This window comes from Salmo trutta, chromosome 23, assembly GCF_901001165.1.
Source record: "Salmo trutta chromosome 23, fSalTru1.1, whole genome shotgun sequence".
Taxonomy (NCBI): domain Eukaryota; kingdom Metazoa; phylum Chordata; class Actinopteri; order Salmoniformes; family Salmonidae; genus Salmo; species Salmo trutta.
This window is the reverse complement of record NC_042979.1, coordinates 23,594,700-23,612,372: the sequence shown is the minus strand read 5'-3', so window position 1 is coordinate 23,612,372 and position 17,673 is coordinate 23,594,700. Positions and strand designations below refer to the sequence as shown.

General features: G+C 44.4%; 1 protein-coding gene across 1 annotated transcript in view; it reads left to right on the top strand.

The window, feature by feature from the left end:
- The window catches only part of LOC115160281 (transmembrane protein 132C-like), a 40,785-nt gene that overhangs the window by 5,721 nt on the left and 17,391 nt on the right, over positions 1-17,673 (top strand). Inside the window, exon 2 of the mRNA XM_029710643.1 lies at positions 990-1,899. Within this exon, the coding sequence (XP_029566503.1) occupies positions 990-1,899 (910 nt within the window). The remainder of the gene's footprint in view (positions 1-989; positions 1,900-17,673) is intronic.

Genomic DNA, 17,673 nt, shown 5'->3' with positions numbered 1-17,673 from the left:
AAAGGTGAAATAAATAAATACAATTAAATTATACAGTTGTTGCATGTTATGTATTTTAACAACTGTTGCCATTCTCTTCTTCAACAGCATGTATTTTGTAATTACCGTGTAATGTAGCTACCCTGTAGTTTTCTGAAGACCACTGTGCAATGTAGGGCTATCTCATGTACAATAGCCTATATATTACATCAGGATTCAACATATACGGACCAGTGAAGTTGTGGCAGAAAAATACTTCCTAGATAAATTTGTTTCATACTTTGCCTAGTTATTGTAGCGCTCTGCTGTTAAGCTGCAAACCTGTTCTTGTTGATGTTTACAATGAAAGGGATTGTGCTGGATTTGCTGGATTTGTATTTTCCGCATGCACCGAACTCAACTGGTGTAGACTTTACTGTGAAATGCTTGTTTACGAGCCCTTCCCAACAATGCAGATTTTAATAAAATAAAATACACATAAATTAAGCTATATACAGGGAGTACCAGTACAATGTGCAGAGGTTCAAGGTATTTTAGGTAAATATGTATATGAAGGCAGGGTAAAGTGACTAGGCATCAGGATAGGTAATAATAAGAGTAAATAAGAACAGAGTAGCAGCAGCAAATGATGAGTGTAAAAGTGTGTGAGTGTGTGTGGACTGTGTATGTATGTGTGTATGTGTTGTGTCGGTCTGCGTGTGTGTGTTATGTGTGGCTGTGTCATGATGGACTGTATAGTGAGGCAGGAGGGCAGTGAATATTGGCTTTCAGCAAACCTTCCCTGAAAAGTTTGGTAATCTCTTCTAGAATTCCGCTGAATTCACTGAATAAACACAGGTCACTGTGCATTAGAATGGCTTTTTATATCCACCATTATTCAACTTTTAAACCAAATGTTCAGAAAATTCATTCTATAATAATGCTACTATATACTTTGAACAGACATACATTTGCTATGTGCTTTCTTTTTGCTCTATGCAAACAGCTGTATTTCATATCTCATCCTCTAGGTGTGCACTGCCAGGAACTGTCCAAGGACACCAAGAACCAAGGTCCCTTCCCTGTCTACCCCTCAGTTGGCTACCAGATCCTCAACGCAGACCACCTGCTGTTGAGGGAGTACAGCCAGGAGCTGCTGGGGAACTCCAGCCTGCAAGCCCAGAGGCAGGCCTTCCTCATTACCAACCCCAGGGCGGGCCTCCTGCAGCCGGCCGTCAATATCACCTTCGGCTCCCTGTCTGTGGAGAGACCCATCGGCCCAGAGCTGCTCCTTGGCAGTCGCAGGATCCTCCCTGTCATCCTGGCCCGCCAGGTCCTCTCCTCTGCCCCAATTATCAGGATCCTCTTTCACATGCCCAGTATGGCCAGTGGAAGTGACACTGGAGGGGGCAGGGCTGGGGAGGGGGTGGAGGTGGGTAGTGGTGGGAGGAAGGGAATGGAGGAGGGGGCCCACTGTGTGACGGTGTACGCCTTCTGTGAGACGCAGGAGGTGCGGGGGGCATGCCTGCTGTCCCCAGGGGGGTTCTGTGTTGCCCAGTTGAAGCCCGACCCGGCCTGGTTCAGCCCCGCCAGCCGCTCCTCCAGCTCCGACAGCAGGGATAGACAGGGAGAGGTGCAGGGGATTCCCGTGGAGATCTACTTCCAGAGCCGACGGGACTGGACAGGCCAGTGTGTGCCACAGGACAGCCTGCAGCATGTGGAGGGGGGGAGGGGCGGCCCAGTGGGGTCTGGTATACCCATGAGGAGGGTAGGGAGTGTCAACATCCTAAAGGCACCACCTGGAAACCCTACGTTCCTGCGTCTGAGGTTAGGGGGAGCCGTGGTGGTCCAGACCTCCTCCAAACCACTGAGGACCACCGACATGGCCACCTTCTATGTGTTCCTGTCCAGTGCGTCTGCTGTGGAGAGCTTCACTCTTAGGTAAGAGTAGGGCTGCACGATATGGGAAATATTGCAATTGTGATTTGACTTGCGATTTAGATCAAAACATATGGTTGGACAGTTGAAATAATAGAAATAGAATGATTTATATTAAAAAGCAAAAGTTAAAGCAGCATCGTTCTTATTTGGAACAATCTGTTGACTGCAATTGATCGAACTGAACAGCATGCAAACTTATAGTCGATCTAACAGTGAGAGGTAACTGCAGGGTTTGAGTGATGGGACGGGGCTTGGTATGTGTGGGATGCAGCCACAAGAGGAGAAAAAAACGGAGTAAACTATAAAAACTGACATTACACGCAGCGTTTTAAAACATTGCGTGCGATATGAGAATGTCAAAATATAGCATGCCATATGAATCTCTTGCGATTTGGATATTGCACATGTCAATATTGCAATTTCTATGTGAATTCAATTAATTGTACAGCCCTAGGTAAGATCACTGCTTGGATATACTGTCTGTCTGTGTGCCTCTCTCAGTCCACAGCTAGAATATCCAGGTCACAATCAGATAGTCTGATACATTAGCTGTGAAGTTTGCACATAATTGATATGACCTTACTTTGTCTATATATTGTATTGTAAAGTTTTGTGTTGTGTAAACGTGCTGAACATATTCTGCATGCACTGATAAACTCTAACTCACTAATGGATCCATTCTACATCCTATTTGCTTAATGTAAGTTTAGATTTATATGTTGTGGTCATACTAATGCATCATTACTTTTATCACTAAGTCTTACTGTGCCTTCTGTTACCTTGACACATGCTACCATAATGTGCTGGCCCCTGGCTCAGAACATAAATTCATAAATAATAGAAAATTAAGAAATCGGATTTATGTATGGATAATGAAAACATTCTCAGAACACATAGCAAATGTTAACCTCTTTTCCTGTTAAAAAGATGTTTAGTGTATATGAGGACAAAATAATATTGTGAGTAGTCAGAAATTAGAGACAGAATGGTTTTTATTTCCATTTAAGGCCTTGTGTATCAATCACCAGTCTATCACCATGATGTATAAGAGGGGCTCTTCTCAAAGGATAAGTTCCATGCATTTAAATTGTAACTTAAGGCCACTTGAATGGCGCCAGGGCGTGTCACCAAGGCCGTGCTGTGGGACGGTTGAACGCTGGTGTGGCTGGAAGTCGTCTTGCTGTTCCGCTCCCTACACAGATTACAGACTTGTCGTGTGCCAGTCCCAGTCTACTTCACTCCCGACTGGAAGAAGTTCAGAAGGCAGTCTTCCATAGACAGGGAAATAATTGGGAAATGGATTCGGCAGCCTTCATATCTTAACATCCCATTAACGTTTGAACAGGGATCTCTGGATATTTTAGTTCATAAATAATGCATACATTTAATGGAGCAAGAAAACAAATAACTAACAACTGCCTGACTCCTTATGGTGAAAATTAACTTATTACGCAGGCAGCTTTATCGCTCCAAAACACACAATTCAGTCTGTTTTGCAAAGGCTCTACTCGCTGCCTTGAATGCACATCACAGAGCAGAATAAAATTGCTTTTATTGGAATGTTTTAGATCAGTATACCTTAAAGTCATTTTAATCGGCGGAAGTTTGCATTTTCCACTCGTTTTGTTTGAAGAAAAAGTTTACCAGAAAAATGTACCAGAAAAGCTTCTGGTACATTGATATCCCAAAGCGTAGGGGACAAAGTAACACACCCATTTTCTCAGATAACATAGAAGATAGAATGACATGGTGAAGTCAGCACGTTCCTAATGCGGAGGATGAGCTCCTAGCAAAAAAACTGCCCAGTCTGACCATGTTTCGCCTAGTTATAAAAAAAAGTGGTTTTGAGCAATGTAAGTAAAAAAAAGGACCTAGAAGTTTTTTTCGGTTGTAGTTGTGTTTAGTTGTTTAAGGTTCCAAATGTATGTCATTTTAATAACCCTTCTAGGGCCGGTTTCGCAAACACAGATGAAGCTTAATCCTAGACCAAATTGCACTTTTAAACTGGACTAACTGAAATGCCATTTCTCAGACATGGTTTAAAATAGTCTCAGACTTGCCCTAGTCTACATTTAAAAAATCTGATTTCCAGAAGGATGTTTAGAGTTCATCTAGATCTAAGTGAAGGCTTAAATTAAACCTGGCCTAGAGGCAGGTTTAACTTCCGATTAATGGATGTTGGCCCCAATGTTGACCTTGGCAAAGGAGGAAAATGGATTACCTGGACTAAAATCTATTTCTGTGACCATTTCCATATGTACAAAGAAAATGCAGCTGGCATAATTCGTTTTCTTGAGCCAAGGCTTTATCTGAGTCTTGTAGGGTAAAGCCCATCCCTCCTTCCTTGCAAGTACTGATCACCTTGAGGTTTTTGGCATCTGAAACCTTCCATTATGAAACAGGAGACTTGTGTGGTGTAAGTGAACCGCCTATATGCAGAATAGTCCACAAAGTCTGCAATGCTATATGTGAACTGAAAGACAATTATACCAAGTTCCCAGATGCTGCTGACTGAGCCAACTACAAGGTAGAGTTCTATGAATATGGGAACCTCCCTGGAGTCATTGGCTGTATAGATGGATGTCATATTCCCATCAAGTTTCCCTCTACAGCAGATGCTGAGGAGTACAGGAATCGTAAAAACTAGTTCTCAATAAATATAAAAAGTGTGTCCAGTTCTCCAACATTGTTGCATGTTGGAAAGGTGCAACTCATGACTCAAGGATTTTGCAGAACTCCTCTTTGTATGCTCAGCTTGAAGGTGGACAACATAGTGGAATCTTACTTGGTGACAGTGGGTATGCACAGACCAACTTCTTGTTCAGTCCCTATCTTCATGCAATAGGACCTGAGAAACAATGGTACAACCAAGCTCATATCCGCACCAGAGGTATATTGGAGCACATGTTTGGTGTATGGAAGAGTAATTTCCAGTGTCTCAGAAGCACATTACGCTTTTAACCAAGATGATGCTGCATTGTAATAATTGCAACAGCAGTGCTTCACAATTACCTCAAACAGCATGCTGCCTAGATCCTTGCATTGAAGATGAGGATGACCCAGATGTTCCAATGGTTGAGGCAGACAATGACAGAAATGGACTAGCCTGCAGAGATGCTTTTGCTATGCAGCACTTCTCACAACAAAGATAGCTCAAGTGATTGAAGCAAACAGTAGCCATGGATTGGTAACAAAAAGGTTTTTAATTCACAAATGGAAATATCGGGACCCCGAACTGGTGCTGGTTTGAGAAGAACATTGGTACTGCTGCTGCTTCCTGTTTCTCTCCTCCTCATTCATAACCAACAAAACATGAAGGATTTGTGTCTTCATATTATGCTCTTCTTTTAAATACATTAGTTTGCGCTCATGAAATTCCATGGTCAGTTTCTCATGCATGCTCAGCCTCTTTGTCTTTGTCCTCCGGCCTGAGTTAGTGACACAATCTTCCCTCCTGGCTGCTGCAGATGTAGTGGGTTGAACTTCATCCTGTATTATCCCCTCTAAGCTATGGTGATCATCTGCCTGAAAATGATTGCATTGCTGCATTAGAGAACATTATTTATTCAAGAGTTGAGTTCATTACATAATTCTTATTATGGGAGTGCAAGAGACAATTGACAACATTACATGTTCCCTGGAGTCCGGGACTTGCACATGTTGAATGAATGCGTCCTACCAAATGAGGATTGGAACAGTCACCCATCTGAACTGTCCAAATTGTCATCATCGAGGATACCTTCCAGGGGTTGCTGGCTCAACATTTCCCTCAGCTCATCTGTCTCTGGGCCTCCTGGGGGTCCATCACCAGTCTTGAAACGCTCCCTATGAGCAGTGGTGGAAAAAGTACCCAACTGTCATACTTAAGTAAAAGTAAAGATACCTTAATAGAAAATGACTCAAGTAAAAGTGAAAGTCACACAGTAAAATACTACTTGAGTAAAAGTGTAAAAGTATTTGGTTTTAAATATACTTAAGTATCAAAAGTAAGTGTAATTGCTAAAATATACTTAAGTATCAAAAGTAAGAGTAAAAGTACAATAATTTCAAATTCCTTATATCAGGTATTCCCAAACAGGGGCACGCACAATGCCGTCAGGGGTAAGCAAAATAAAAATGTGATTCACATTTAAAAAATATATATATTTAATAAAATGTTACTTTAAAAATTAATGTTCTTCACATTTTCTAACTGTCCATTTAGTAAGGCCTGCATCCATAGAGACACATATCAGCTCTACTGGTAGTGCTGCTAGTTTTTATTTTTATTAAACCCTCCGAGATCCCCCCCCCAACAGTTCCCCAATAGCTGTCCCTCAAACATTTTTTCCCCCTTTATCTTTTGACCATCATTCTCCCTCTCACACAGCAACTCCACTCCCACTTATCTCCAATTCCACATATCAAATCTCAGCTTCCTTCAGCCCATCCCATCTATCTCTGCTGGCCACCCACTTCGTGTTTCTACGCAACACATATCTTTCAACTATGCTATGATGTTTAACGTACAATTTCAATCTATCTAATCGATTAGAATCTACAGATTGCGTGTTGAAGATGTGCCCCTGGTTAGGGGGATTGTGCGATAAACCTCCAGGTTAACGCTGCACTTCCCAGGAGTCACGTGTATCCCCTATCACAGGAGGAGACGGTGGCTATGGAGACATATGTCACCGAATCTCTGAGGCAGGGATACATTCGGCCATCCACGTCACCCGCCTCCTCGAGTTTCTTTTTTGTGAAGAAGAAGGAGGGAGGTCTGCGTCCGTGCATTGACTATAGAGGTCTAAATTCCATCACAGTGGGGTTCAGTTACCCGCTACCTCTCATCGCCACGGCGGTGGAGTCATTTCACCGAGCATGCTTCTTCACAAAACTGGATCTCAGGAGCGAGTATAACTTGGTGCGTATCCGAGAGGGAGATGAGTGGAAGACCGCGTTTAGTACCACATCTGGCCATTATGAGTACCTCGTCATGCCGTATGGGTTGAAGAATGCTCCAGACGTTTTCCAATCCTTTGTAGACTAGATTCTCAGGGACCTGCATGGGCAGGGTGTGGTGGTGTACATCGATGACATTCTGATCTATTCCGCCACCCTTGCCGCGCATGTGTCTCTGGTGCCCAGGGTACTTGGTTGACTGTTGGAGCATGACCTGTACGTCAAGGCCGAGAAATGTGTGTTCTCCAAACAAGCCGTCTCTTTCCTGGGGTATCGCATTTCCACATCTGGGGTGGTGATGGAGTTTGACCGCATGGCGGCCGTGCGTAATTAGCCGACTCCGACCACGGTAAAAGAGGTGCAGCGGTTTTTAGGGTTTGCCAATTACTACCGGAGGCTTATCCGGGGTTTTGGGCAGGTGGCTGCTCCCATTACCTCACTGCTGAAGGGGGGGCCGGTGTGTTTGCGGTGGTCGGCGGAGGTGGACAGAACTTTTGGTTCGTCTGAAGTCTCTGTTTACCGATGCTCCCGTGCTGGCGCATCCGGACCCCTCTTTGCTATTCATAGTGGAGATGGATGCGTCCGAGGCTGGTGTTGGAGCCGTGCTATCACAGCGCTCGGGCACGCCCCTGAAGCTTCGCCCCTGCGCTTTTTATTCAAGGAAGCTCAGTCCGGCGGAGCGAAACTGTGATGTGAGGGACAGGGATTTGCTGGCTGTGGTAAAAGCTCTGAAGGTGTGGAGACATTGGCTTGAGGGAGCGCAACACTCTTTTGTCATCTGGACTGACCACCGTAATCTGGAATACATCCGGGCGGCGAGGAGACTGAATCCTCGTCAGGCAAGGTGGCCGATGTTTTTCACCAGATACCGTTTCACCTTCTCATATAGACCATGTTCCCGTAACGCTAAGGCCGATGCACTGTCCCGTCTCTATGATACCGAGGAGCGGTCCATCGATCCCACCCCCATACTTCCGGTCTCTTGTCTGGTGGCACCGGTGGTATGGGAGGTGGACGCGGACATCGAGCGGGCATCACGGTTAGAACCTACTCCACCACAGTGTCCAGCTGGTCGGAGGTACGTCCCACTTGGTGTTCGCGATAGATTGATCAGGTGGGCTCACACGCTACCCTCCTCTGGTCATCCGGGTATTGAGTGGATGGTGCGGGGTCTTAGAGGGAAATACTGGTGGCCCACGTTGGCAAGGGATGTGAGGGTTTATGTCTCCTCCTGTTCGGTGTGTGCCCAGTGTACGGCTCCTAGACACCTGCCTAGAGGGAAGTTACAGCCCCTCCCCGTTCCACAGCGGCCTTGGTCCCATCTGTCGGTGGACTTCCTCACCGATCTTCCGCCGTCACAGGGGAACTCTACGATCCTGGTCATTGTGGATCGGTTTTCTAAGTCCTGCCGTCTCCTCCCTTTGCCCGGTCTTCCTACGGCCCTACAGACCGCAGAGGCCTTGTTTACACACGTCTTCCGGCACTACGGTTGCCTGAGGACATAGTTTCTGATCGGGGTCCTGGGTTTGGAGGGCGTTTATGGATCGTCTGGGGGTCTCGATCAGCCTGACCTCAGGTTTTCACCCCGAGAGTAATGGGCAGGTGGAGAGAGTGAATCAGGATGTGGGCAGGTTTCTGTGGTCATATTGCCAGCACCGGCCAGGAGAGTGGCCGAGGTTTGTCCCATGGGCCGAGATGGCTCAAAATTCACTCCGCCACTCTTCCACGAACCTGTCGCCATTTCAGTGCGTGTTGGGTTACCAGCCGGTCCTGGTACCATGGCATCAGAGCCAGACCGAGGCTCCTGCGGTGGAGGAATGAGTACAACGCTCAAAGGAGACCTGGAGAGCCGTCCAGGAAGCCCTGAAACGGGCCGGTGGGCGGCAGCAGGAGAGCGCTGACCGCCACCGCAGTGAGGCCCCCGTGTTCACGCCGGGTGACCGGGTCTGGCTCTCGACCCGAAACCTGCCCCTCCGCCTGCCTTGCCGGAAGCTGTGCCCACGGTTTGTGGGGCCATTTAAAGTCCCGAGGAGAATAAACGAGGTGTGTTATAGGTTACAGCTTCCCCCTTACTATCGTAACTAGGGCCTCTAGTTTTGTCGCACCTGGGTTAAATCAAATCAAATGTTATTGTTCACATACACATATTTAGTAGATGTTATTGCGAGAGTAGCAATATACTTGTGTTCCTAGCTTCAACAGTGCAGTAGTATCTAACAATTCACAACAATACACACAAATCCAAAAGTAAAAGAATGGAATTAAGAAATATATAAATATTAGGATGAGCAATATCGGATGGGCATTGACCAAAATACAGAAGAATACAGTATATACATGTGAAATGAGTAAAACAGTATGTAAACATTTTTAAAGTGACTTGTGTTTCATTATTAAAGTAACCCGGGATTCCATGTCTTTGTACATAGGGCAGCAGCCTCTAAGGTGCAGGGTTAAGTAACTGGGTGGTAGCCGGCTAATGATGGCTATTTAACAGTCTGATGGCCTTGAGATAGAAGCTGTTTTTCAGTCTCTCGGTCACAACTTTGTTGCACTGGGTGAACAGGCCGTGGCTCAGGTAGTGGATGTCCTTGATGAGCCCACAGTCCTTGGGAGCGGGCCGCGTCCGTGGCAATGTGTTACACTCAAAGCGGGCAAAAAAAGTGTTTAGCCTCTCTCGCCAGTGGAATCGAGTTGCGCGAAATACAAAAACCTTAAAAATGCTATAACTTCAATTTCTCAAACATATGACTATTTTACACCATTTTAAAGACAAGACTCTCGTTAACTTGTTATGGATAGGGGGCAGTATTTTCACGGCCGGATAAAAAACGTACCCGATTTAATCTGGTTATTACTCCTGCCCAGAAACTAGAATATGCATATAATTAGTAGCTTTGGATAGAAAACACTCCAAAGTTTCTAAAACTGTTTGAATGGTGTCTGTGAGTATAACAGAACTCAAATGGCAGGCCAAAACCTGAGAATATTCTGTACAGGAAGAACCCTGTCTGACCATTTCTTGGGCTTCTTTGTCATCTCCATCCAAAACAAAGGATCTCTGCTGTAACGTGACACTTTCTAACGCTCCCATAGGCTCTCAGAAGGCGGGGAAAAGCTGAACGATGTAATTCCATCCCCAGGCTGAAACACATTAGCGCGTTTGGCAAGTGCTCTATCAGAGGGCCATCAGCTGAGGCTCGTGCATGAGGGGATAGCATGCTTTTACTTTCACTCTCTTTGTATTAAAAAAAAACGATTTCCCGGTCGGAATATTATCGCTTTTTTACGAGAAAAATGGCATAAAAATTGATTTTAAACAGCAGTTGACATGCTTCGAAGTACGGTAATGGAATATTTAGAATTTTTTTGTCACAAAATGCGTCGTGCTCGTCACCCTTATTTACCCTTTCGGATAGTGTCTTGAACGCACGAACAAAACGCCGCTATTTGGATATAACAATGGATTATTTGGGACCAAACCAACATTTGTTATTGAAGTAGAAGTCCTGGGAGTGCATTCTGACGAAGAACAGCAAAGGTAATATTGGAAGGAGAACCTTCACCCCAGTCTGAGGTCCTGAGCGCTCTGGAGCAGGTTTTCATCAAGGATCTCTCTGTACATTGCTCCGTTCATCTTGCCCTCGATCCTGACTAGTCTCCCAGTGTCTGCCGCTGAAAAACATCCCCACAGCATGATGCTGCCACCACCGTACTTCACCGTAGGGATGGTTCCAGGCATCCTCCAAACATGACACTTGGCATTCTTGGTTTCATCAGAACAGAGAATCTTGTATCTCATGGTCTGAAAGGCTTTAGGTGCCTTTTGGCAAACTCCAAGCTGGCTGTCATGTGCCTTTTACAGAGGAGTGGCTTCTGTCTGGCCACTCTACCGTAAAGGCCTGATTGGTGCAGTGCTGCAGAGATGGTTGTCCTTCTGGATGGTTCTCCCATCTCCACAGCGGAACTCTGGAGCTCTGTCAGAGTGACCATGGGTTTTTGGTCACCTCCCTGACCAAGGCCCTTCTCCCCCGATTGCTCAGTTTGGCCAGGCAGACAATTCTAGGAAAAGTGTTGTTGGTTCCAAACTTCTTCCATTTAAGAATGATGGAGGCCACTGTGTTCTTTGGGACCTTTAAAGCTGAAGAAATGTTTTAGTACACTTCCACAGATCTGTGCCTTAACACAACCCTGTCTCGGAGCTCTACGGACAATTCCTTCGACCTCATGGCTTTGTTTTTACTCTGACATGCACTGTCAACTGTGGGACCTTATACAGACAGGGGTGTGCCTTTCCAAATCATGTCCAATCAATTGAATTTACAACAGATGGACTCCAATCAAGTTATAGAAACATCTCAAGAATGATCAATTGAAACAGGATGCACCAGAGCTCAATTTCAAGTCTCATAGCAAAGGGTTTGAATAGTTATGTAAATAAGGTATTTCTGTTTTTAAATTTGTATACATTTGCAAAAACTATAAAAACATGGTTTTCTCTTTGTCGTTATGGGGTATTGTGTGTAGAATGATGAGGAAAAACATTAATTTAATACATTTTAGAATAAGGCTGTAACGTATTAAAATGTGGAAAAAGTTGAGGGGTCTGAAAACTTTCCGAATGCACTGTAAATACACCTTGCCTTGTGGAACAGCGGGGACTGTGAAGAGACACACACTCAGGTACAGACACACACATACGCACACACACACTAGCACATGCACTCTTACACACACACACACATTGTAATATTGTTGTATGGTGGTATTATACATTTTTGTATTGTAGATATGTAGTGGTGTAATAATGTTATATGATGTACTGTTGTTTTATGTGTGATGTATGTGCCTTAATGTGTTTGGACCCCAGGAAGAGTAAATGCTGCCTTGGGAGTAGCTAATGGGGACCCCTAATAAAAAAATACAAAATATACAAAACTGACCTGGACTAGCATTGAGGAGACTTTGGTGAAAGACTCTTAAACTCTCATGGCCTTGATATTATATTAATTTGAGAGATTAATCTCTATGCCACCTGAACTTCCCAAATCCATTGACCCACTACAGATGCTTTTAGGCCTCTGTGCTTGAGTCCCATTGTAAATCCTAGCCCCATACTGAGATTTAGAAAGGGGAGAGGACTGAAGGGACTGAGCCCAGTGTTTAAGGCCATGTGGAGGCTGGCCCGGCCTGGCCTGGCTTGGTTTGGCTCAGAGATGAGTGAATCTTCCTGGGGGAAAATCCCTGCTCTACTTCACTCCTCCAGGCCCAATATTGAGTACAAACCCCCAGGTTTATGACAGATAATCCCTGTCCTGATTGAAAAAGACTTGAGAGGTTAACCCTTTGGTTGAGAGATGATCTGACCATGGCTCCATTACTGCCTCCTGGACTTTTATGTGAGTTTGTGTGTGTGCGTGTGTGCGTGCGGCCATACGTGAGTGAGTGTGTGCATGTGTGTTTGACAGTGGTCCCAGTCCCACAGTCATTGGAACAAGGCTCCCACTTACAGTAAGCATCTTTGCTCCTCTACCTCAGAGCCAGTGCTCAGAGACCATCCATTTCCAGTCTGTCCAAAGTGGCTGTCCCTGTCAGTCTTTCCTTCTATGAAAAATCCCACTGTACAATATCAGCATATACAGCATATATCAACATATAATATTAAACTTAAAATGACTTGTGGGAAAAAAAAGTGGGACTTTTGCATGGCTGTTCATTTTACGCAAGTCATTTAATTTGCCCCACAGTATTGCGGGTAATTTAAGGACATTTCAGGCAGCCCTGTCTTTTGCCTGAACAAATATGATTGGTTGATCCAAACAAATTAATACTTTGTCAAATTCAGGCCAGGGGATGATAACTTTCTGTATTTTGAAAAGTGGTATTTTGATGATGAGTTTGTGCTGTGCTTGAGGGGAGGATCAGGAGGTCTCCGGCAGGCAGTCTATTTAGCTGATAGCCTGTTGGCTGTTCCCCACTAAATATATTGTAAAGGTGTGAGATGTGAAGGTAGTAGATGAAGAGGGGAGCTGTAAAGGATTACGAGTGAAATGATGATGAGTTGACTTTGAGGAAGTCACACAGACAAGTCTCTCTTCATATTCCCCCTTTTCAACGTGATCTCAGGCAAGGATTTATTTAATCAACCTCCTCTTTGACTTTTATTTTCCTTTCCCCTTCCTGATCTCATACTTGGACTGTTTACTAATCCAACCAGGCTGAAAATAGACTGTTGTCATCGGGCTTTGCCCCTCATCGCTATTCTCCTCCTCAGGCAAATTAATCACTGCTGGTCTGAATCACTTCTCGTTCCTGATACTGGCCCATTAAATTGAGATAAAAAAAAGGTCCTCATTTATCTTAACAGGAGTAACGATATGTTTGGTTGGTGGATTGCTTGGCTCTAATGCTGGCCTTGCCTCAGTGAACCGAGCTGAGAGTGATTTAGTCTGGCTCCTGACCCAGAACTCGATCCAGATCTGCCTGGGTTAATATTGATCAGACTGTCAGCTGTCACTGAGCACCAGTCTCTGTGTGTATGACTGAATCACACGCCACAGCAGTTAGACAGGACAAGGGGAGAGTGTGTGTGTGTGTGTGTGTGTGTGTGTGTGTGTGTGTGTGTGTGTGTGTGTGTGTGTGTGTGTGTGTGTGTGTGTGTGTGTGTGTGTGTGTGTGTGTGTGTGTGTGTGTGTGTGCGTGTGTGTGTGTGTGTGCCTCTGTAACGGATTTAAGTTCACACCACAGCTAGCTTGAAATGTCGCCGAAATTCGATAGCTCAAACAGTTGGTACGTTGTCAAGGAGAGCGGTCACGTGTGCTAGCGAGGAAGAGGTCCTGTTTTTCTTGCCTTGTGTGAGCTGAATCAGGAGGAAGCAGTAATCGCTAAGCAATCAGTGTGACGTCCGTAACACCTGCGTGCGAACACGTGTGTGTGTTTTTGTGTGTGTGTGTGTCTAATCCACTGCACTGAAATCTCTGTTATTGTATTTATAAAGCTTCCTTGTCGGTGTGTGTGTGTGTGTGTGTGTGGAGATTAAGAGTTGTCTGTATGGAAGTGTGGTGGGACTTTAAGACACTGGGTTATCACTTTATAGCGACTCTCATTATTCTGATGTTGTCCCTCCATCATCATCATCTGAATGTTGTCCCGCCATCATCATCATCTGAATGTTGTCCCCATCATCATCATCTGAATGTTGTCCCTCCATCATCATCATCTGAATGTTGTCCTGCCATCATCATCATCTGAATGTTGTCCCGCCATCATCATCTGAATGTTGTCCCCCATCACATTCATCTGAATGTTGTCCCCCTCATCATCATCATCTGAATGTTGTTCCCCTCATCATCATCATCTGAATGCTGTCCCCCTCATCATCATCATCTGAATGCTGTCCCCCTCATCATCATCATCTGAATGCTGTCCCCCTCATCATCATCATCTGAATGTTGTACCCCCGTCATCATCATCTGAATGTTGTCCCCACCATCATCATCAACTGAATGTTGTCCCCTGTCATCATCACCTGAATGTTGTCCCCCCGTTATCATCATCTGAATGTTGTCCCCCATCATCATCGTCAACTGAATGTTGTCCCCCCGTCATCATCATCTGAATGTTGTCCCCCATCATCATCATCATCTGAATGTTGTCCCCTCATCATCATCATCAGTATCATCCTCTGAATGTTGTCCCCCATCATCATTATCATCATCTGAATGTTGTCCCCCATCATCATCTGAATGTTGTCTCCCCATCATCATCATCATCTGAATGTTGTCCCCCGTCATCATCATCATCATCTGAGTGTTGTTCCACCATCATCATCATCTGAATGTTGTCCCCCATCATCATCATCTGAATGTTGTCCCCATCATCATTATCATCATCATCATCATCATCTGAACGTTGTCCCCATCATCATCATCATCATTATCTGAATGTTGTCCCTCATCATCATCGGAATGTTGTCTCTTCATCATCATCTGAATGTTGTCCCACATCAACATCATCTGAATATAATCCCCCATCTTCATCATCTGATTGTTCTCCCCATCATCATCTGAATATTTTCCCCCATCATCATCATCATCATCATCATCATCTGAATGTTGTCCCCATCATCATCATCATCATCATCATCATCATTCTCTGAATGTTGTCCCCCATCATCATCATCATCATCTGAATGTTGTCCCCCTTATCATCGTCTGAATGTTGCCCCCATCATCATCATCTGAATGTCCCCCATCGTCATCATCTGAATGTTGTACCCCCATCATCACATCATCTGAATGTCCCCCCATCATCATCATCACCTGAATGTCCCCATCATCTTCATCATCATCTGAATGTTGTCCCCCAGTCATCATCATCACCTGAATGTTGTCCCCATCATCATCTTCTGAATGTTGTCCCCCATCATCATCATCTGAATGTTGTCCCTCATCATCATTATCTGAATGTTGTCCCCCATCATCATCATCATCATCATCTTAATGTTGTCCCCCCATAAACATTATATGAAAGTTGTTCCACATCATCAACATCTGATTGTTGTCACCCAGTCATCATCATCTGAATGTTGTCCCCCATCATCAACAGCATCATCTGAATGTTGTCCCCATCATCATCATCATCTGATTTTTGTCCCCCATCATCATCATCATCTGAATGTTATCCCCCATCATCATCATCATCTGAATGTTGCCCCCTATAATCATCATCTGAATTTTGTCCCCATCATCATCTGAATGTTGTCCCCCCATCATCATCTGAATGTTGTCCCATCATCATCATCTGAATATTGTCCCCCATCATCATCATCTGAATGTTGTCCCCCATCATCATCATCTGAATATTGTCCCCCATCATCATCATCTGAATATTGTCCACCATCATCATCATCTGAATGTTGTCCCCCTTCATCATTTTCAGATGATGATGATGGGGACAGTCTTCAGATGATGATTGTTGTCCCCCTCATCATCATCATCTGAATGTTGTCCCCATCATCATCATCATCATCATCTGAATGTTGTCCCCCCAATCATCATCATCTGAATGTTGTCCCCCCATCTTAATCATCTGAATGTCGTCCTCCATCATCATCATTTGAATGTTGTCCGACCATCATCATCATCTGAATGCTGTCCCCCCCATAAACATTATATGAATGTTGTTCCACATCATCAACATCTGATTGTTGTCCCCCCGTCATCATCAACCAAATGTTGTCCCTCCATTATCATCATCTGAATGTTGTCCAACAATCATAATCATCTGAATGGTGTCCCTCATCATCATCATCTGAATGTTGTCCCCCCAACATCATCATCTGAATGTTGTCCTCCCATCATCATCATCATCATCTGAATGTTGTCCCCCATCATCATCTGAAAGTTGTCTCCCTTCATCATCATCTGAATGTTGTCCCCCATCATCATCATCTGAATATTGTCCATCCATCATCATCCTCATCATCTGAATGTCATCATCATCTGAATGTTGTCGGACCATCATCGTCACCTGAATGTTGTCCCCCCATTAACATTATATGAATTTTGTTCCACATCATCAACATCTGATTGTTGTCCCCCAGTCATCATTATCTGAATGTTGTCCCCCATCATCAGTATCATCTGAATGTTGTCCCCCATCATCATCATCATCATCTTAATGTTGTCCCCCCATAAACATTATATGAAAGTTGTTCCACATCATCAACATCTGATTGTTGTCACTCAGTCATCATCATCTGAATGTTGTCCCCCATCATCAACAGCATCATCTGAATGTTGTCCCCATCATCATCATCATCTGAATGTTGTCCCCCATCATCATCATCATCTGAATGTTATTCCCCATCATCATCATCATCTGAATGTTGCCCCCTATAATCATCATCTGAATTTTGTCCCCATCATCATCTGAATGTTGTCCCCCATCATCATCTGAATGTTGTCCCCCATCATCATCATCATCATCATCTGAATGTTGTCCCCCCAATCATCATCATCTGAATGTTGTCCCCCCATCTTAATCATCTGAATGTCGTCCTCCATCATCATCATTTGAATGTTGTCCGACCATCATCATCATCTGAATGCTGTCCCTCCCATAAACATTATATGAATGTTGTTCCACATCATCAAAATCTGATTGTTGTCCCCCCGTCATCATCAACCAAATGTTGTCTCTCCATTATCATCATCTGAATGTTGTCCAACAATCATAATCATCTGAATGGTGTCCCTCATCATCATCATCTGAATGTTGTCCCCCCAACATCATCATCTGAAGGTTGTCCTCCCATCATCATCATCATCTGAATGTTGTCCCCCATCATCATCTGAAAGTTGTCTCCCTTCATCATCATCTGAATGTTGTCCCCCCATCATCATCATCTGAATATTGTCCATCCATCATCATCCTCATCATCTGAATGTCATCATCATCTGAATGTTGTCGGACCATCATCGTCACCTGAATGTTGTCCCCCCATTAACATTATATGAATTTTGTTCCACATCATCAACATCTGATTGTTGTCCCCCAGTCATCATCATCTGAATGTTGTCCCCCATCATCAGTATCATCTGAATGTTGTCCCCCATCATCATCATCATCTTAATGTTGTCCCCCCATAAACATTATATGAAAGTTGTTCCACATCATCAACATCTGATTGTTGTCACCCAGTCATCATCATCTGAATGTTGTCCCCCATCATCAACAGCATCATCTGAATGTTGTCCCCATCATCATCATCATCTGAATGTTGTCCCCCATCATCATCATCATCTGAATGTTATCCCCCATCATCATCAT